General features: G+C 42.2%; 1 protein-coding gene across 8 annotated transcripts in view; it reads left to right on the top strand.

The window, feature by feature from the left end:
• SH3D19 (SH3 domain containing 19) overlaps positions 1-20,862 on the top strand; it is a 141,520-nt gene that overhangs the window by 102,885 nt on the left and 17,773 nt on the right. For all 8 annotated transcript variants that reach the window (XM_059721989.1, XM_059721987.1, XM_059721990.1 and 5 more), the window contains 7 exons: positions 2,705-2,812; positions 11,047-11,159; positions 13,314-13,372; positions 15,163-15,430; positions 18,258-18,329; positions 19,961-20,033; positions 20,428-20,558. In XM_059721989.1, the coding sequence (XP_059577972.1) occupies positions 2,705-2,812; positions 11,047-11,159; positions 13,314-13,372; positions 15,163-15,430; positions 18,258-18,329; positions 19,961-20,033; positions 20,428-20,558 (824 nt within the window). The remainder of the gene's footprint in view (positions 1-2,704; positions 2,813-11,046; positions 11,160-13,313; positions 13,373-15,162; positions 15,431-18,257; positions 18,330-19,960; positions 20,034-20,427; positions 20,559-20,862) is intronic.

The following is a 20,862-nucleotide window of genomic DNA, read 5'->3' on the forward strand; positions in this document are numbered from 1 at the left end:
TTTCATGAATCATGCTCGAACCATGCCCAATTGTTGTTAAACAACATAAAAAATTCATACACTGTCAGTCCCATTACACAAGGCAGCATAGTAGTTTACCCAGCCAATTTCTGCTACTAACACAACACTTGGGAAAGGAATGACACAAACAAGGTAATGAGGTTTAAACTAATTATGAGGTGGCAACTGTATAATTGAGCAAAAGATAATGAGTGGAAAACTAAGGTTCTCAGAAATGTTTTTCATAGCCTCATGATGAGTGCTGTGCAGATGAAGATTTGATAATGGCCTTTCTCAGGAATTATCCGTGTAGAGCAATAACTTTGAACAGCATTGAGTATTGGTAGAAGGAGTGGCAAGAGAAAAATAAGAAACTATTGTAATTTCAGAATGTAGTGCCATACAAAGGTACCCAACTAGCTCAGATGCCAGAAGTATAGCCGCTTCCTCACAGAGCTCCATGTGGGCCAGTATATCTCTGCTAAGAAATAAAATAAAATCTTCAGGTAGAGGGTCATGATAGTGCAGCTGTACCAGAGTACCATGTGCCATGTAGACAGATCCCCAAAGAACTTTGCATTAGAAGTATAGGCATGTGCCTGGCACATTTTCAGCCGTCCCATTTGATTTCACTATGGGCAGTCGTCAATCCTCTAGATCATGCTATACATGTAAGAGGTCTGGTCAGGTGCCTGAGAAATCCGAGAGTGACACAGCTTGTTACAAGTTTCACAGATCCATGTGTTGTCTAAGTTGGAACCCAAGTTTACAGCATGCTGCTTCCTTCTTTCTTAGTTTGTTTCCATCCTCTGGATCAAAGCCACTTCATATTGAGCTGCACCCAGTGCCAGATGTTCCCTCCAGATTGGATGGGATTCTGCACGCTCCTCCCAGCTTTCTTTGTTGATGTTGAATGACTTAATATCATTTTTGCACATGTCATGGTATTGCCATAAAGGGCAACCTAGCTTTCTAGAGCTATCTCGAATCTCGCTATACAGAATATTTTGGGGGATATGGTCTCCTCCTATTCTGCTGACATGGCTGAGCCTTTGCAACCTCCTTTTTTTGGTAGTGGTTTCTAAGTGCATCAGTCCTGGGGTAAACACACATGTATAGTGAGATCAGCCTGATAGTGAGATAACTGAAAGACTGATCTCACTATACATATACCTTTACAAGACTGAGTTTGCATATGTATGTAGCTTTGGAAATTCCTTCTTGGCGTCTGCCAACAAAATGCCCATATACAAAAATAGTTCAATAGAGCTATAATAGAAATGTCAGAGTTTTAAAATTAAAACCAGTCATTTTTATTTAGACTGTTCCTAGGAAAGCCCAACATTTTCCATTTTTGGAATCTTCATTTTAATCTCAAAACAGCAAATATTTAAAGTTTCTTGGTGAACTGCCTCAGGTTGTATTGTTTAAAAGGCAGGCAGCCCTCATATTATCTCTTTAATAAAGTAAATTATAAGAATTTAATTTAAATTATTTTAGACATCCTATTTGGGCAGTGTGGATTTCTCTTAGTTTTGTTTTGCCATTTCCTGCCTTCAGTGATAAGATGAAACTGGAGAATTTAAAGGGACCCTTCAGTACGTTTGATACCAGATAATGTACCATTAAACCACACATCTCAAATGGCTGCCTGAGATCAATGTTCATTTGCATGCACTGTTGCATGAACAGCGGATAGGTGTCATGGCCAGAACACTCTCTGATTTCCATCTTATTCATTTATGGTACAGTAAGTGTAGGCATCTCAATGCATTGGGATGGGTACCAGAAAAGTAAAAAAAAAAAATTCTAGTTGATGGTAGTAGAGAATGATGCAAAATGAATTCTGCTTCTCCGAACAAAGGTAATGAGAGTAAGTAGATGTCTGTTTTATTTGTGTCAGTGTATTGCTGTATCTGCTTTCTTAGTGGTATCTGAACCTGTCATGTACATTAATTTATTAAAGCCTTTAATTTCTCAGAAGTGTGGCAAAATACTACCTTAATTTTACGCATGGATAGTAATGTTAAATGTTTTCCCTAGGCTTGGACAAAAACATATGAGAGATAGATGGAGCTAGAATCTACATAGGGCTGTTAATTCTGTGTCTTAACCACAAAACTAACTCATAGGATGATGATCTAACAATCCTCAAAGTTTGAATTAGACGGTGAATTAAAGAAATGACAGAGGGCACCAAAAACATTTTGTAAGCCTAACAGTTAAAATGCATTCATGTTTTCTGTAGTTCTTTCATCTGCTGTGGTACTGATTTAGTTTTTCCAAGGTTTTGTAGAACAAAACTCTTTTTCTCTCTTACATGTATTCATAACTTTGTGTGCATACTAGAGCAACTGCTCTGGAAACATGTTTCCCTAAAGCAATACTGTTTTCTTCAAACCCCTGTTATTCAGTGGTGCACTTGCTCTTGCTTAGTAACTTAGATAATCCTGGGAGGCATCTGAAACATGGTTTAAGTTTACTTAGCTTTGAATAATTTGTCAGAACAGATGCACGAAAAATACATTATTCACAAAGAGCTGAGTGCTCACTTTTCATTAGCTCTGTATTTGCTTTTACTGGATACTTAGATTTTGTTGATTTCTCTTGGGCATGAAATATACATGTCTTTAATAATGAATGTGGTGTCTGTTGAGGCTTGTATTTAACAAAGACTTACTAAGTTGTGTTTTTTTTTCATTAGATCCCTTTCAGTTGCCCTGCAAAAATGAGCCTGCAAAGGAACAGACAGTGCAACCAGCCGTAGCCCGGAAGCCTACTGTTATTCGAATCCCAGCAAAACCAGGGAAATGTAAGTACTTCAAACCTAATTTCTCCTCTTAAATTTTCAAAAAGACTTGCATCAAGGAATTGTCTTCTTAGAACCAGGGTAGACATGCTGAATTGCCTATAGCTAGAGAAATTTTAGAGAAATTTCAGCTGAGTTGACTGTCATTCTAACACAAACTGACTACTATTTTTTAATTTCCAGTGGCGAGAAGATACATAATGCTAAGCACTGTTATTACACTGTATTTTAACACAGTTTGCTAGGAGGATGTAAACATGATTTTACTGGCCTGGTATTGATGACAACAAGGATTTTTTGGAATGGAAATCGATAGCTATTCAAATATTGGTCTTTTGCTCCTGTTTGTTAAGACAGTAAAGGTACACCACAAAAACTCTGGTAGCTGCAGCCATTTTTGTCGTGGTCCCATCTGCAGCTTCCTGACTGCTAACCAGAATGCTTGCCTCTTTCTCCCAAACCAGACCACTAAGAGCTGGAACTAATTAGCTGCCATGATCCTGGAAAGTGATACAAGAGGGGCTTGATTAGTCCTTGTATTTAAAATATTCACATGTAGGCATCAATACATGTTTCCTAAATTCACATTTAGATTAGTAAACCACTTTTTCTCTCAAATTGGGGAAATCCTCACTTTCCTAATAAGCTCAAAACTCCAGGCAAAAAAGAGAAATGATGCAAGAGGAAATTAGAAAAGCATTTTAAAAACCCATGTTCCTCTGCACTAGACATGTGTAGTCAAACTATCCTGACTCTTCTTGAGGTTTGTTAGGAGATCTTTTCTTTTGAGGGGAGAACTGAGATAGGAGGAGGAAGTGTATTGTGGTATATTTCTGGTTTTGTTTGTTTGCATACAAATTGTTAGAAAAGCATAGAGGAATCCAAATAAATCCAATAATCCAAAATATTTAGTAAAACGCAAATTTAATCTGATTGTGCTCTTCCATTCAAGGCTCAATACTGATCAGCAGGTTTGGAGGCAGGAAGAACTTTTTCCTCTAGGTTAGGTCAGATTTGGAAAGGACTTTTAAGGCTATTTTGTCTTCTTCTGTAGTCCTTTCTCTAGGTTTCTTCTGATCACAGATTAACCAACTACAGTGGCAGGGGATTGGAAATAACATTGTTTCCCCTGCTTTTCTGTGGCATGCTATTTTACAGAGCAGTGGTTTTCAACCTTTTTTCATTTGCGGACACCTAAAAAATTTTGAATGGAGCAGTATTGCCAACCCTACCATGCCAAAAATCATGAGACACATAAAAAAATCAAGAGATTGGCACTTAAATCATGCGATGCTATTTTAAGTGTGTGTGGGGGCATTATTTGTGAAGGTGTTGGGGACTGGGTGTGTGTGTAGGGGGAGGGGGGTTAGAGCCAGGAGAGGAGGATCCCTGCACACACTGGTAGGATGTGGGGTATACTATGGGTCAAGTGAGAAGCAGCAGCAGGACTGGGCGGGCTCTGGATTGGGAGTGAGGAGCAGACACAGAGACACAGACAGCCCCCAGCTGGTATGTGGATAGAAAGGGGCGGGGGGGAGAGGGAAAAGGCATTTGCGGGGGGCAGATCAAAGGCCTCATGGTGAGAGAGGGAGCGAGGCAGGAGCAGGGGCAGGGGTGAATGGGACCTCGGGGCCAAGGTGGGCTGTCTAGAGGTGCGGCGGAGGGGCACAGCCCCCCACAGAAGTACACACCCCTGGGGGAGGCATGGGGGCATGTGCCCCTCACAGGGCAGAGGCGGGCTGCCTGCTGCAGGATGGGGCTCTGTGCTCTGCTGTCTTGCCCCAGGAGCTCAGCCATGCAATGCCATTGCCACCTGCTGGGCAGGCAGGGGACATGGGGAGCTCTGGCCATGCAGCACATCCCCTGCACCCCCAGCGGCAGGAGGCACACCGGGGTCACGCAGCTGAGCTCCTGGAGCAAGGCAGCAGAGATCAGAAAACAGAGCTGCAGCCTGTCTCCAGCCTTCTCCCCCCCACCCTGCTCCCCACCACACCTCTGGATGACCAGCACCAGCCCCAGGGCTCCATTCATCCCAGCCCCTGCTCCTGCCCCATTCTGTTATTTTAACTTTGAAATCCCAAGTCTCACAATGGTTTTGCAGCAGTTGACATTGCTGATGGAGGTGCAGATCCCTTTGGAAAATTTGAATGGAGGTGCAGACCCTTTTGAATTGTAGGTGTGGGTATTCACATACTTCTGATTGAACATAGTCATCTTTTACAGACCCCTTAAACATAGTCTGTGGACTCCAGATTGAAAATGCTGTTATATGGTACTTGTCATTTCAGCTATTTTGTTTTCTGGTTGTGTGTGAGGGTTTAAAGTAGCAATTTTGTTGATTCAGAGACTGGGATCAGTGATGTAGGAAGCTCCTTCTAGTCGTATGTAAATCTACTAGGAAAAACACCTTCTTACTTAGATTTGGATGTATGTGCTAAACTTTCTGGTTTGCAAGGCCTTGTATACTGTCAGTTATAGGAAATAGTCTAATGGTAGTGGCCAGTCATGTTCTGTATAGGAAAGCTACCCCTGTCTAAGAGCCAGATTCTAAGTGCACCTGCTTGGACTCCTCTAAACCAGGAAACCCAAGATGGGTGGGTACCCTGATTGCTGCTCTTTGTAACTTACTCTTAAGATTAAGATGGAGGTGTGTTACAAAATTGGGCATGTTTAGGGTTACCATACATCCAAGTTTTCCTGGACATGTCCCCTTTTTTGACCCCATCCTTGTGTCCAGGCAGGTTTTTAAAATGGGAGCAAATGTCCGGGTTTTTGGTTTGTCTCTGCTTTTCCCGGGCACAAGCAGCTTGGATGCTTGGGGCTGGGAGCAGCAGGCAAGGTAATTGGCTGTCAGGGGTCACATGTTCTGCATGTGGGCCCTGGCGAGTAAGATAGAGAGAGAAAGAACAAATGTATGTGTGTGCATGCACAGGAACTGCATGGGCAGCCAGGCTGTGGAGACAGGGGACTCTGAGTCAGGAGTGAGGGGCACTGGCAGGGCTGGGGGGGGGGGTAGGGGCTTAGGAGTGAGAGGCAGAGGCAGGGCACAGGCATATCACTGCCCTGCCTCCCACAATAATATACCCACCCCCTGCCAGCTCCTCCCCCTCCCCCTGACAGGTGTCCTCTTTTTTGATCCTGGAAATATAGTAATCCTAATGTTCGTGTTTTCTTGGGGACTGAAGCACAGTGGAATGAGCCTTTCAGTGCCTACATATACTTAGGTAGAATGGGATCAGGCCTTCATTTTCTTCCTTTAATTTAATAATCATGCCCAGGCAGACTTTTTTTTTTTTAAATAGATTCCTTTTTGCCCTGCCAAACAAATGGTAAGTAATCTCTTGCTGCTCTCTAGTGGCAATGGACTTTCCCTCAAGGGGCTGTCAGTTGCGCTGTACTGAACTACTGTTGGCAGACAGATGTGATGGGTTATTTCATAGGAGACTGCAACTAGGAGAGATTTGGAGTCCAAGGGGAAGAGCTGGGGTTCCCAGGAAGCAGAATAAACTGTGAAACTATCAGTTCCCTCAGTGGATCTGACTCTCTTGGCTAAAAACAGAAGTCAGATTTCTTTTGAGACAAAGCCTTTTTTTCCTGGGATCTTACAGGCGTACAAATCCATTGTCTCACTTTAAGTACCAGTGAAGTATCCAAGATAATGCTGCCCCCCATCCCTCTGCCCCCGCCCCTAACCAGCATATTTGAGTTAATTCCCATTCAGGCTGCAGGTGTAAACCATAAAAACAGGGTTGATCAAAGTCTGATTGTCCCAGGCCTTGACTCTCATCAAGGGGAGGTGGGGGCACAGCTTGCATGGCAGTTGACTTGAATTAGCCAAATTGTCCTGGGGGAAAAGTACTATTTGTACTTCCCAGGTACTCAAAGTGGGACTGTGGGATTGTATAGCTGTAGGAACTAAAAAGTTTTGTCCCAGGAGAAATCCAACATCTGTTTTTAGCCTATATGATCGTCCCTTGCCTGCTTTGATACAAGTCAAACCTGGGACAGTAAGACCTGGGATACACCTAACATCTGCTTTTACCCTTTGTTGTCATACTGAAACCTTTGCAGAAACCTAGGCTCTTAGATTTAAAATAGACAACCAGCTTGATTCAGGGATGTATTTGGTAGTGGTGTTGGTATGAGACACAAAGAAATGCAAAACTCCAGAACTCTTGGTTCAAAGATAATACCTTTTATTAGACCAACTAAGAAATTGCAAAAATTATCTTTTTCTGCAAGCTTTCAGGCACACAGGGCTTAGGGAAAATTAAAGATGGTAAAAGGTTCCCGTACATAGAAAATAAACTTCATTTTTGCATAGAGAGAGCTAAAGGTGGAAGTCTATTCCTCTGGGTCCATGAGAGTGTCTTTGTGAGTTGCTCTTTGTTGTACAGATAAGGCAGGATTCCTTCTCTGGTGGTGTCAAATGTCTGGAAGGCAGGGAGTTGTAGAAATCTTTCTTGTTGTTCAGCATTGAGATTTAATCCAAAATCGGCTAAAATTTGGCAGCTTCCATGTTTCAGGGATGTATTTGGTAGCTGTGTTGGTCTGAGACAAAAATAAATGCAAAACTCTATAACTCAGGGAAAATTAAAGATGGTAAAAAGTCCCCATAGGTAGAAAATAAACTTCATGGAAGATGCCAAATTTTAGCCAATTTTGGATTGAAACTTTTTACCATCTTTAATTTTCCCTGAGCCTGAGGAGAAGGGCATGCGTGCTCGAAAGCTTGCAGAAAAAGACTTTTTGTGGGGGATTTGTTATTTGGTCTAATAAAAGGTATCATCTCTGAACCAAGAGTTCTAGAGTTTTGCGTTTCTAACCAGCCTGATTCACATTTGATTCCTCCCAGACTTTACAGACTGACAAGCCCATTGTCCCACAGTATCTGTGAATTATTCGAACAAATGCTTTGCTTCAGAACAATCACTGCTAATTTGACTTAATTGCCATTTAAACCCAGTTTGTAAAGGGTTGTGCCAAGTCATATATCCCAGCCTAAACAAGGCTGCATTAAACCTGTCATCTGTTTTTAGCTTTAGCTGGACAAAAGGCCTTGCCCACATGAGAGACTCTATGCTTGGTGAAACCCAGGAGAGCCCACAAGAAAGGTTGAAGTATCACAATAAAAAGGGTGTTCCTGCCTACCTTCCTTTGGAGAGAGAGAAAGGGACCCTGAAGGGAACTAACTAACACAGCCCCAAAAGCAAACAGCACTGGCAGACAAAGGATGGTGCCCATACACTTAGGAATTTACTGTGTCGGTACCACCTGCCAGCAGCCCCTGGCCATGGATTTGCTAGTGAGCTCCAGCTGAGAGTTTGAGCTGTTCCTCAAATTTTGAAAATGGAAAAAGTACAGAATGGGAATAACACCCTGCTTTTGAGTACTGAACTGTTAGGACTGGCAATATTGTTTCTGTAAAGGACAGATGGAGAAATTAGGCCATTTGTATATGTGTCAGGATTTTAAGTGTTGTATAAAAATAAATCTCTAATGTCCTTTTTAAGTCAATGAGGTATGCTAAGAGGAGATTTCTCTCAGTGTTTGCCTAGGCACTGCTACTCAGGCTATGAATTTGCCTTTGTGGGTGGAGGGGGGTTTGTTCTTGCTTTTAAATTTCAATTTTAAATTCCAGATTTTTGGGTTGATTCTGTAGGACAAAACAAGTGACATTCATCTCTTCCTTCCTCCACCCCAACTCCCCTCCCCAAACTAATGTAGTCTCCTGAATGCAATGAGCAACTGATTCACAGAATAAAACTGTAGATCCCATTTGCTGTTAAAAGATTATCAAAATTTTAGACTATTGCCCACACTGACTGAGCGTTTTATGGTGTTCTGATCATAGAATGCAGACCTGGTGGGCTTGAAGCATATCAGAAGTTTGCTGTATGATTGTATCATATGAATATACAAAAAAAATCTGTAAAATAGTTTGAAAAAGAGCCCATTGCGTAGACATGTTATGAGTAAAAATGGTGGTAGAACTTGCCCAAGCACTTTGCAGATCTCAGTAACAGAGAGCATTTAATGTCAATGGTAATGGTACATAATCATTTAATCCTGTGTTCTTTAATAATGGGCTGTGGATGAGCTCCTCACTCTGTAATAACAGGAGCCATACTGGTGCCTCCTAGTATTCTCTGCTTCCCCTCCTCCTTCCAGCTATTCTCCAGCCTGATGGATGCTTTAGCTCAGGGGTGGGCAATTATTTTGGCTGGAGGGCCACTTAAGGAGTTTTGGGTGAGCTGTTGCAAGCCGAGGGAGAAGGGAGTAGGGGGGAGGGGAGGGGCAGTTGATCCTATCTGGCCTGGTCCCATCTGCCCCACACCCCCCTCTAGGGACTCCAGACAGAGGAAGCAGGTGGGGTCTCCATGGAGACCATCCTGGGAGCCCCACAGGCAGGGTGCACTCAGCTGGGCAGATGAGATGATAGTATTGCAAACCCTACCGTGAGACGCACTTAAAAAGCAAGAGATTTGGAATGTAAATCATGAGATGTTATTTTTGAAGTGTGTGGGGGGATTGTTTGTGAAGGTGTGGGGGCTGTGGGTGTGTGTGGGGTTTGGAGCCTGGGGAGGGGCAGGGGCCACACATCCTGGCAAGGATGTAGGGTACTGCAGGGTACTGTGGGTCAGAAGTGAGGGGCAGCAGCAGCGCTGGGAGGCTGTGGCTTGGGAGTGAGGGACAGACACACAGACACGCATGCACCCAGCTGCCCATAGCTCTGTTGCATGACCCGCCTGGCCCCAGGACCCCATTCCCCCCAGCCCCTGCCCCATTCCCTCCCTCACCACTGGGGCCTCGATCTGCCCCCACTCCCCAACTGCTTCCCTCTCCCCCTGCCTGTCCACAGACTTACCAGCTTGGTGGGAAGGGCCGGGATTGCAGGGTGGTGATAGTGTGGGGCCAGGGCCTGGGGCAGAGCTGCAATCCACTCCTCACACATCCCTGCGACAAGCATGAGCAGAAATATGTGGGGAATGGACTGTGGTTCTGTCCTAGGCACCAGCTGCATTGCTATGGTGAGGCACCCCCTGCCTGGCCAGCAGCCACAGGGGGGCACAACTCCATGCCGCCGCTGCCCCCACTGCTGCCGGGTGGGCAGAGGGTGCCTTGCTATGGTGATGCAGCTGGCTTGGGGGTTCTGGCAGCAGTGGTGGCAGCACCAAACCCCACTGCTTCACTCCACCCTCCTGTGTCAGGACCCACCTGCTGGGCTGTGGAGGCCCCAGGGAGAGGGCAGCAGGGTGGGGAGCCCCAAGCCTGCAGTGAGCGGTCCACATCCTCCCCTTCCCCACACACAAATCTGCCCCCCATGCATGTGCCCCCCCATGTTTCCCTCTCTGGGCGTGCACCACCCGTGGCTTCATCCCACTCCCCAGCTGGGCCCCACAGCCATGCATTCCCATTCTGGCCCTGGGCCCTGTCCTAGCTAGGCAGCTCCTGCAGCCCCAGCTGCCAACCCTGCCTCACTCCCTCCCTCACCGTGTGGGCTTCAATCTGCCTCCCTCCCCATAGACTTACCTGCAGGGAGCTGCTTTCCACTGCTATCTGGTTGTATTCCTGGCCACATGATGAATGTGTACAGATACATGCACATGGCGCCCTTGCCTCCCACTCCCCCAGCCCCAAGCAGCTCCTTGCAGGAACTCTACCAGCCTGCAAGGGGTAACCCACAGTTTCCTGCATTTTTCCACAGTGAACAGAAAACCTGGATGCCTGCACATGATACTGGGACGATAGTTGACTGTGTCCAGGGGAATCCAGGACAAATGCTGTCCTAGAGTCATTCAGCCCAGGACCAGGACTTGATGTTTACATTTGAGGACTGTCCTACCCAATTAGAGATGTGTGGTCACCCTAGTGCCAGATTTGGCGGCAGAGACAAAGTCAGCAGCAGCTAAAAGAATCCACCACCATGGGGGGCTACCAGAAATTCTGATCCAACATATAGTGGTGACTCATCTGAGATCTCAGTAACACAGCTTGGAAATAGCTGTTGTCCTAAGAGAGATCAGTTACACAAAATGGGAACACTCCCACAAGGATCTTCAAAAAAGTCCTTTCTTGCAAGTATTTTTCACTGCTTCTGTTCAAACCTTTCTGGAAGAGGCCAAGGGACTTGTGTTCACAAAGAATTGAAAGGGAATCAATTTTGATCATTTACACATCTCTCTCCTTCATTCCCTGTTGATATCTAAACTCATTCAATTTAATATTTTTTCTAGCTTTAAATGAAGTTCTTCACATTCCCCCACCACTTCCTGCTGAAAAGCCTATTGGGAATACTTCTGAGATTGCAGCCGGGAAACCCAATAATGTTGAGCAAACAAAAAAAGTGGTAAGTTGCCATTATTTTCCTGTATTACATCTTTTGTTTGACAAACTAGATTGGCTGTTATGAACACCTGTCCACTGTGAAATGAGTTATTTGAGGGGATTGAAGTTTATTTTAAATTACCTTTTTCTTCAACTTTATTATTTCTAATGTTTGAGGCGCCTCCATGCTGGAAGACAGTTTAATTTTTAATTTTTAATCATAATTACCTTTTGATTTACTAGATGCAAAATCCCCACCTGGGGTGCTTGGCAATGCAGCCTTTTTATGTACTCTTTTGTTGTCCCCATGCCTCTAGTTGCAGTATGCAGATATTTTCCTATCTTTGTTTTTAGGGCCAAACAAATCTCTTCTCAAATGAGATCTTCCACATCTTACTTCTGACCAATGAACTGCTGGTAGCATTAGTTAGTATTGGAGGTCTGAGAAAATGGTAATTCTTCTCCTTTGGCTTTTTGATTTACTGTAGTAGTACTTTGAAAATGCTAAGAAAATGGCAATAAAACTTCCAAATCTGTATGGCAAGAATGGCGGAGACAGCAGCTAAAATAATGAGCGGAAAAGAAATTAAATCATTAGGCCCATACAGGTACTTCACTTGTACAAGCAGTGGTAGAGAAAGCATTGGCAGTTATGGAATTCCTATATCCTAAAAATGTATGCAAAGCCCTTGTAGTCAGTGGCAGCAAAAATACAAACCCACAAGCTGTAGAGGTATTCCTTCAGCAGCAAATAATCAAAGTATGTTGGTTAGAAATGAAAAATGAAGTGAGAATCAGGGTTAATGCTATTTCCGCAGCATGCAATACATAATGCTTGATTAAGGATAAGTCTCTCTCATCAGTCAAGTATAATACAAACTAGAAAGAAACCTGGAGCCAGATTCATAGCAGAATTTTAGCCAGTGAATCCTTACAGCTTTATGTCTGGCCTGAATTTGGCCCTTATGCCTTCACTTTAAAATAAGTAATGGGAAAAGAGGTTTGGCCTATAGCTGAGTGCACAGAATGTGCTGAGCTATGATCATATGGTTTGTCAAACAAACTGTTGTCTTCCATCACATTCAACAAGATTTTTTAAATCATAGAATCATAGAAAATTAGGGTTGGAAGGGACCTCATGAGGTCATCTGGTCCAACCCCTTGCTCAAAGCAGGACCATCCCCAACTAGATCATCCCAGCCAACACTTTGTCTAGACAGGTCTTAAAAACCTCCAAGGATGGAGATTCCACAACCTGAGTAACTTGTTCCAGTGCTTTACTACCGTAAGAAGATTTTCCTAATATCTAACCTAAACTTCCCTTGAAGTTTAGGTTACCACAACAAAAAAAAATCTTGCTCTTGCCCTGAAGGAGTGCTCTGCTGCCTTGGCTTTGGGGAATAATGAGTAATTTAACCAGCAAGAGGTCTGTGTTTTAAAAATGGGAGTGCTTTTTAGTGCTAGAAGCTCCAGGAAGACATATTTTGGAAAAAGGAAATATATTGTCCTGGAATATAGGGTTTTAGTGGTTTTCGTTTACAGAATAATTATAGTATCAGAAATTGGAAAGATTTTTTTTTTTTAAATCAGGAGTTTTAATCTGGAGTTTTCAACTAGTGAGTCACCTATGGAGTGTTACACAAATATTCAGGGAGGTCATGAAAATGTTATTATAGTCAAAAGCAAAAATTCCCTCTGTATCCAGCTCCCACCATCTCTGCCCTCCCAGTGCTCTGTGAGCCCCTGCACAAATTATTTACATAGGTTTATCAGTGGTTTATTGTCACATTTTGTTATCCCTATAACAAATGTATAGGGTCATTAATTTTTTCATATTTGAACTAAGATTTGCCAGCTTTGAGGCAATGAGAAAAACTGATCTCATACAAAATTTTCCTTCTTGTACTGGCTTACTTCTGAAATGCTCCTTGTGATGGTGCTTCTACCACTCATTGATATTTTCTCTCTCAGTCTGAGGAATCTCATATATTTTTTTTTTTTTTGCCCCTTTCTTGAATTCATCTCCTTACTCTTATTGAATATTAGTTTGAATGGTGCTATATTAAATAATTTTTGTTTGTAATATTTCTGTCCTCTGATTTGATGTTCTCTGCTAATAACAACTTCTTATGCCTTGTATAAGTGAAATAGTATTTTTGTGGGTTTTTTTCCTTAGGAATTTGAACATTCAGATTGTGGGGGAACTTCTCGGACAGCACCAGTGCTGCCCCCCAGGTGAGAGAATGTCTAAATGACAATTTTAGGGGTCTGACATTTGCTCAGTGTAAGTTATCATGATACAGTTCTGTTTTAGTTTTGAAGGTTAAGTGCATCTCCTTATATTATAGGAGTAACTGCAATGGGAGTGGTCTTGAGAACATTGTTTACCCTAGCAATTGGATGTAATGACTTATTGTTCCTGTTTTTATATCATCTGGCTCATGTTTAGTTTTTGAGCTCCTGTGACCTGTCCCTGCTGTTCCTTAGTTATGACCTAAGCAGGTAGAAATTCTGTCCGTTCTCCTTCTGCTTGAGTTGATCAAAGAGGTGCAAAGAATAATAATCCAGTGATCTGTCTGTTAATCTGTCCTCATAAAAGAATAAACTGTTCTGTTTACATTTCGAGCACTTCAAATGGGACTTCTGCTCTTGTTTCAGATGTAAAAGCTTAATTTTGGGGAGAGTCGGGCATGAGGAAGGAAAAGCTCAATATGGGCGGAAAAATCGCTCTCACCTCTCTGGGTGTGCATGCACATATTTTACGCATGTACTTTCTTTAAAAGATGTGTGTGTGTGAATTGTAGAAGGTTGTAGAGCTATTAACATCTGTTAGAAGTGTTGGATTTCTGAGGCACTGGGTGAGGAGGTAAAGGACCAGGAAACCCTGGAAAAATAAGGAAAGCCTAGAAAGGATAGGAAAAAACAGGAAACAGTAAATACATTCAAAATAACAGGGAAAACTTTAACTTAATACAGTTTAACCTTTTAATAGGCTGCTTTTCAGAGTGGAAGATGTAAAATTGGAGCTCATACTCTAAGGACTAAGCACTAGGACACTCATAGCAAGTGCATTAATAAGCTATTAGTCCTTTTCTCAAGTTGTTGACACTGAACATAGCAGGAATATACACCAAAAGACTACTAAGACTTTATTGCTGTCTTATTTTTATTGATCCTTCAAGAACTCACACTAGTAACTACCTGTTTGTGTTGAATGAATATCCTACTCTAAAAAAAAGTAGAGGAAACGCATATAATAATACAGTGTTTTTAATAGTAGAGCAGAGATATCCACATATTAACCTGTCATTGTTTCCAGAAAAGTAGCATATGATTTCATTATCTAATAATGTCATCATTCAAAGTAATGACAGTGGAATCATAACTTTAGTTGGGGTCTGACAGGAGGTTTCAGATGTGTTAAATCCCAATAAATGACTCAGGCTGGATCAGCAAGACTGTCTAGGACTTCCAGTAAAGCTCCTCATCCAAAGAAGTTCAACCCAAGGTAGCTTCAAACAAGTCTTTAACTGAGCACAGCTTATCTGAAGCCCTGCACCAGTGGTTCTTACTAGTCTTTTTAGATTCAAGACACCCAGTAGAAAATGCCAGGTCTTGGTTTTCACTCTTTTTTTACTACAGAAAAATAATAGAGCAGTTTTTGTTGCAAAGAACTCAGGAAGTTCACAGCAGCACTCTTGAAAGGGTCTCAGGCTAACCTGAGAATCACTGTTCTACACAGTTAAGCTTTGAGGAAACCAGATGGTTGTCTGAAATCAGAACAGGTTAGCCACCTGGGAGCTCTAATGAGGATATTTCCTGTATTATTCAATCCCTCCAATCATAAGTAAGTTTCAAGTGCCTCCAGAGCACTTCAGATAATCCATATTCAATTATATTGTTTCTCATGTCTCAGTCAAATAGGTTTCCCTATTGAATGCTCTGTATCTGAAGCTGTCTCAGAGGTTAGGGGCACAGGCTTATTTAAAATGTGTATTTTTTTGATGGTTCAACCCAATTTCTAGGCCTGTAGATGGAAAAATCATACCAGCTCGACCTCCTCCACCTAAAGGTATTCCTGGAAGGCCACTTCCTCCAAAACTCTCTGGGACAAAGACCCCCTCTTCACAAAACGACCCTTTTTGCCGATCCTCATCTGACATGATACACCCTAAAAAACCAGGAAAATTTGGATTGGGAATTAAAAGGTCAAAGAGTCAAGTCTTAAAAAGTCAAGATCCAGTATTACCTCCTCGACCTAAACCTGGACATCCTCTCTACAATAAATACATGGTGAGAACTGAGATAATTTACCCAACTTTTGTATGTAAATACAGTGGAATCCAAAACAAAGTATAGAGGAAGTTTATTATTTACCTGTAAAGTGTATCCGCCACTAAAAATGTACTGCTAAAGTATTTTTTAAATACTTTTTTAAAACTGTGCCAAATAACTTTTATCTTTGGATAAGACATAGATTATCAGCAAACAGAAAATAGTCTTGAGTGTTTCTGATGGAAGTGCTTACCCAAGCAGGGATAGTACCCAGTATCCTAGCCACTTATGTTAGCTATACCTACAATTTTGAATTCAAAATCACTAAGAAAGGCAAACTAGTGATTTATGTATAATGCCTGATTTATAAGACTTTCTTCAGTAATATTCTGAGATATGCATTAATAATTTTAGACCTAGCATAATAATATAATGCCACACATTATGCTTTACCTGTGTGTTTCAGAGTGCTTAACAAAGTTTGATAAGCATTATAATTCCCATGTTACTGATTCAGTAACAAGCTGTACCTAAATGAAGCAACTGAGTGAAATCTGTGACAGAATCAGGATCAGAACTGCCATTATCCTACTACCAGGCATTGCTTGATGACGGACAAGAACAGAACTGTCTGTCAGGGACTGTTTGTTGCATCAGCCTGCTCTCTCTTAGTTGTATAAATTTCTCCTTCTTAATACACAGCATGGTTTCTCTGAAGGTTGTTATCATAAAGGAAAGAAATGAAGGATAAAAGTAAAAAAAAACAAACACATCTTTTCCTGAATATACAAACTGCTAATGTCATGGGACTAACTATAAAGCAAGGTCCTAGAGAAGCAGCACCCCAGTACAGGGGTGTTAAACTCACCCCAGGGCTGGGGCTGGATCCAGACCACATAAGCTCCTCCTGGGCTGATCCTGGGTCCAGTGGTGCAAGCTGACATTCAGGCAGTGGCACAGGTTGAGATACTATGGTGGTGCAGGTTCAGGGGCAGGCAGCAGAGCAGTGAGGAAATTGGTGGCTGAGCAAGTCCAATAGTGGGCTGCAGCAATGATCTTGGTTGGGATAGATAGCAGTGGAGCAAGGAAGGGCTATATCTATACAGCCCTCACTCATACTCAGCTGGAATTGTCCCTGTGGTGGGCCAGTAGGGGGTGCTCCTGTGCTGAGAGCCACCCACCTCATTGCGCCCGACCACCTTCCAGGCTCCAAGTACCTCCCTGGGGGCGCCACACATCTGGCCGACCCTCTTCCTGGAGAACACCCACTAGCCTGGGGGTAGTGCTGCCACAACCCAGAATCTGGATTGATCCTGGACCTGTGCCCTCTGGGAAACACAGGCCTATTAATCCTTGAGGGTACTTGACCTACTACAAGAACTTGGGGTGCTTCCCTCAGTCTGAAGCACAAATAGTGGTCTCTCTTAGTCAGCTGAACCAAGAGGACCCCAAGGCATAATCTAGACCCTCTCCCAATAAATCTCCCACGCTAGGTACAAAGGAGAACTTTATTGGTTACAAGGAATAGGTTTGGAATAGGGTAAAGTGTAGAGCAATATCAGAGAAATCCCTTAGAGAAAAGTGGCATGGTAGCCTTTGATTATGCATCTGTGTTACTGCAAGCTATATATCTAGTTAGATCTCAGGTAGCTTACTCATGAGGGTCATCCAGAGGCAGGTGGAGATTCCCTCTGGAGGCAGGCAGTTCATTGATCATGAGATTCAAGAGAGAGAGCAAGTTTCAGATGCTCCACCTTCTCTCTGAGTTTATCATGTTTACTGCCCCCCCTCCTGGGCAGTCCTTCACTTATATAGCCCTTATGACTTCATTTACCTGATCCAGCGAAGGCCAGCAACTGTTGGCTGCCAACCAACCAATTTGAAATGCATCACTGGTTGCTGGGTAGACTGGCAGAGTCTCTAGCCCCCTCCCAGTCAGGTTGGCATTGCTTAGAACAATAGGGAGCATACGCCCCTCACCCAGGTATGTGATGCCAGTCAGGTAGGCAGAGGAAGCAGGTTTCCCCCCTCCCGCAGGAATGTATCCAGCTCAAGTTACAACTCAGGGTTACCTGAAGAGACAGGGCAGAGGAGTCTGCCTTTTGCAGTGACCCTGGTAACCAAATTGTCAGAGATTTGTCAATTGCCAGATAGCAGAGTTTGGGGAGAGACAAAGATGGCATTCTGCCACAGTCCCATGGGCCAGATCCAGCCCATAGGCTATATGTTTGACACACCTGCTCTAGTATGTGTGGTGATAGAGATTTCTATACACTTTACTCAACTGTTTAATGCTCAGCAAGAAAACTATTTAGGGATCAGTCACAACTTTTTAGACACAGAGGCATCACAGGGTGGGGTATGAGCAGCTATATTACTGAAGAGGAAATTCTGAGAACTGTACCTTGGGAATGAGCACTGACCTTTGCCATAGAGGGGAAAGGCTGTTGCTGCCTCCTTAGCATGGTTGTGCTGTTTTCTCCAAGGAATGGAAGCGTCACTCTAGACTGAGCGGGGACTGCAGTGAGATAAGGGAGAGGAGTCTTGGTTCCTAACTCTTTACAACCAGAGCTACTTTTGACGTGTGTTTGTGAGATTTTCAAAGCATAAATGTTAAGTCAGGGTTAAATTCTTGGTTACTTCAGTAGGCCATAGGCCTGTATATCTGCTGTCTTTGTCTTTGAAAATCTTTTCTTAAATTGTTTATCCAGTGACCCAAGTAGAAAGAACAAAAGGGCAGGTGCTTTCCATATTACTGTGTATCACCCTATTAATAGTTTTTAATTTTGGTATTTAGTAGTAAAAGAAATCATTTGATTTGAATAATTTGCCTTGATTTCTATAGAAGCTGGCTGTGCCTCGTGCAATTGCCAAGGAGGATTTCATTCCCAGAAACCCTGGAGAACTCTCCTCTAAGGTAAAGCAATTTTTCCCTCCCTCTCTTTGCAGATATGCACTAAATCGTTAGTCACATATTATGTTAAACATCAAGTGCTTTAGGCTATAAAGGTTACACTCTGAACAATGTAATATCCATTTATTAAATCTCTTTGCTTCCAAAACAATATTGTTTTGGATGTACTTGTGCTGGTGGAACAGACCGACAGCAATTACTTTGAGTGCCAAAAGGGAAAGGAAACTGGTAAAGTTCACTTGTCTCATATGAAGATAATTACTCCCTTAGACTGAGCATCTGAAAAGCAGGCAAAAGGTAAGAATTTAATTGTGTAGTGTACTGTGCATAACACATCAGCACAAGCAATTAAGACATTTTCAAGGGAAAGCTCTTACATTCAGGAATTATGCCTTCTTATATGTGCTTAGTGCTTTTGAGGACACACATTTATAATGAATATTAAGAACTATCATTATTAGAAATAATGATAACCTTGAGTTTTTAGCCTTACATAGATTTGATCAAAGTATTTCTCATTTATTGCATTTTTATACTGTATTTACTCAACTATAAGATAACCCTGAATATAAGATGACCCCCCAATAACTGGAATCTATATATGTAAAACTTATACATCTATACATTGTAATTCACATCCTTTAGCTTTGTTGCTATGTTCATGTTATGCATTTTTACAATTCGGCTAAACTATATTGAAACAAAACAATTATCTAACAGTTCTCATTGTCAGTCCTCCAACAGCCCAGCCGGGGCAACATATAATAAGTCAGCTTTTGTGATTTTATTTCCCCTATAAAGTAACCATTCTAGTATAATTTCTAGTATCATTTTCTTGTAAACAAAGGCTTGCTGAGGACACTCTGAGACTGAGCCCTGGGGGAGAATAAAACAACAGGTCCCTTCTCTCTGATGCACATAATGCTGCTACTTCCTCTGGGGCCACCTAAGTTATACTTGCCACATTATATCAAAGCACATAGCCATTTCAGTGAGCTGTTGAGGAGGCAACGCTTTTTACAATGTGTTTCTGAAATTTGGTGAAGGTAACCATTGTGGCTTAATCTGTGTACCTGTAGAGATGCAACTCTGATGGTTTCATCAAGCTATATATCTCCTTAAGTGCATTTGATGAGAGTCCCAGCTCTGTCTCTCTATGTCCCTCCGATCACAGTTCTCCTCATTTCCTCAGAAATATCCTGCAGATTTTAAGGGGTATAGGAAAGAGACCATTTGAACAATGTGGCAACAATTTCCAGATGATGAATTGTACTGCAAAAAATGTAAACTGCTAACGCAGTCAGGAACTCTTCCCCCACCCCCAGTACAACAGATACTCCAGAAATGAGATATGCTTTTTCTACTGGGGATGCATTGGCCAATTCTACTCTCACATTTCTTGGCTAGTGTTGCTTCACTGATTTCAGTGACATTTCTTCTGATGTATATAATTTGAAGTCAGGCTCGTTTTTTCATAATGGTCACCTTTTAAACATTTGGCTTTCTACACCATGATGAAATTGTCTCCAAAACCAGGCTAACGCATTTCAGAATTAATAATAGAATAATAGTCTATGTTAATATCTTTCACCAGTTTTCAATTGCTTGTGAGATGAGTTGTTTTTTTTTGTAAGGGTTCAAACAGTAGTCTGACAGTTTGTGACACGAATACTCCTCATGCCATAGTGCTCCATGATTTCCCTGCAGGTGAGTACAGAGAAATAATAAAAACCAACATGCAGTCATTTTGGTGGGACTAATGTTTACGTTTTTTTCAACTTCCCCTCTTCTTCCCCCGTCTTTTTCTTCTTTGGTTTGGAAATGTTTTTAAACGTATGAGGGTGAGTTTTACTTTTCAGAGGAATTTGAAACGAGATATAATAGCAGTGCCCAAGTTGCTAAAATTGGATCTGAACTTCCCCTGAATGCATGGGTATTGACATCCATTGTTTTAGCATGGGCTAAGTTTTTAGTTAAAGTTAACATGTCAAGCAAGCTGCATAACTATACAATTTCTGCTTACAGTATGTAGTTTAGTAAGAGTTTATTAAGAAACTCCCTGTATACAACAGTGACTAACTAAAATGATGCTGTCTTACAGAGCATGCTGACGATTTGGACCTTCATTCTGGAGACAGCATTTTTCTTCTGGAGAGAATTGATAAGGAGTGGTACAGAGGGAAATGTGGGAATCGCACAGGGATATTTCCTGCCAGCTTTGTTAAAGTGATTGTATGTTGGCTTTTTTCACTGAAATATAGTGAATTCCAATGTTTTTACACATTCCAGTCCTAATTTAACACCCTCTTCTGTGTATGTTATTCCACTTGGTATCCAGATAAATTTTGCTTCAGTAGCTTAGCAGAGGTATCGATTTGTTTGTGCGATATTAGAAATCTGTTTAGTCTAGGTACTATGGATGCTATTTTCATGCTGATTTCAAGTCAAGTGAGAGAATCATGGCCAGTTCTTTTTCACCTGGACACTCCCATGGGAGCTTCCCTGCTGTTACAGAGAAGATTATTTCTCATAGCTA

Source organism: Alligator mississippiensis, chromosome 2 (genome assembly GCF_030867095.1).
Source record: "Alligator mississippiensis isolate rAllMis1 chromosome 2, rAllMis1, whole genome shotgun sequence".
Lineage (NCBI taxonomy): Eukaryota > Metazoa > Chordata > Crocodylia > Alligatoridae > Alligator > Alligator mississippiensis.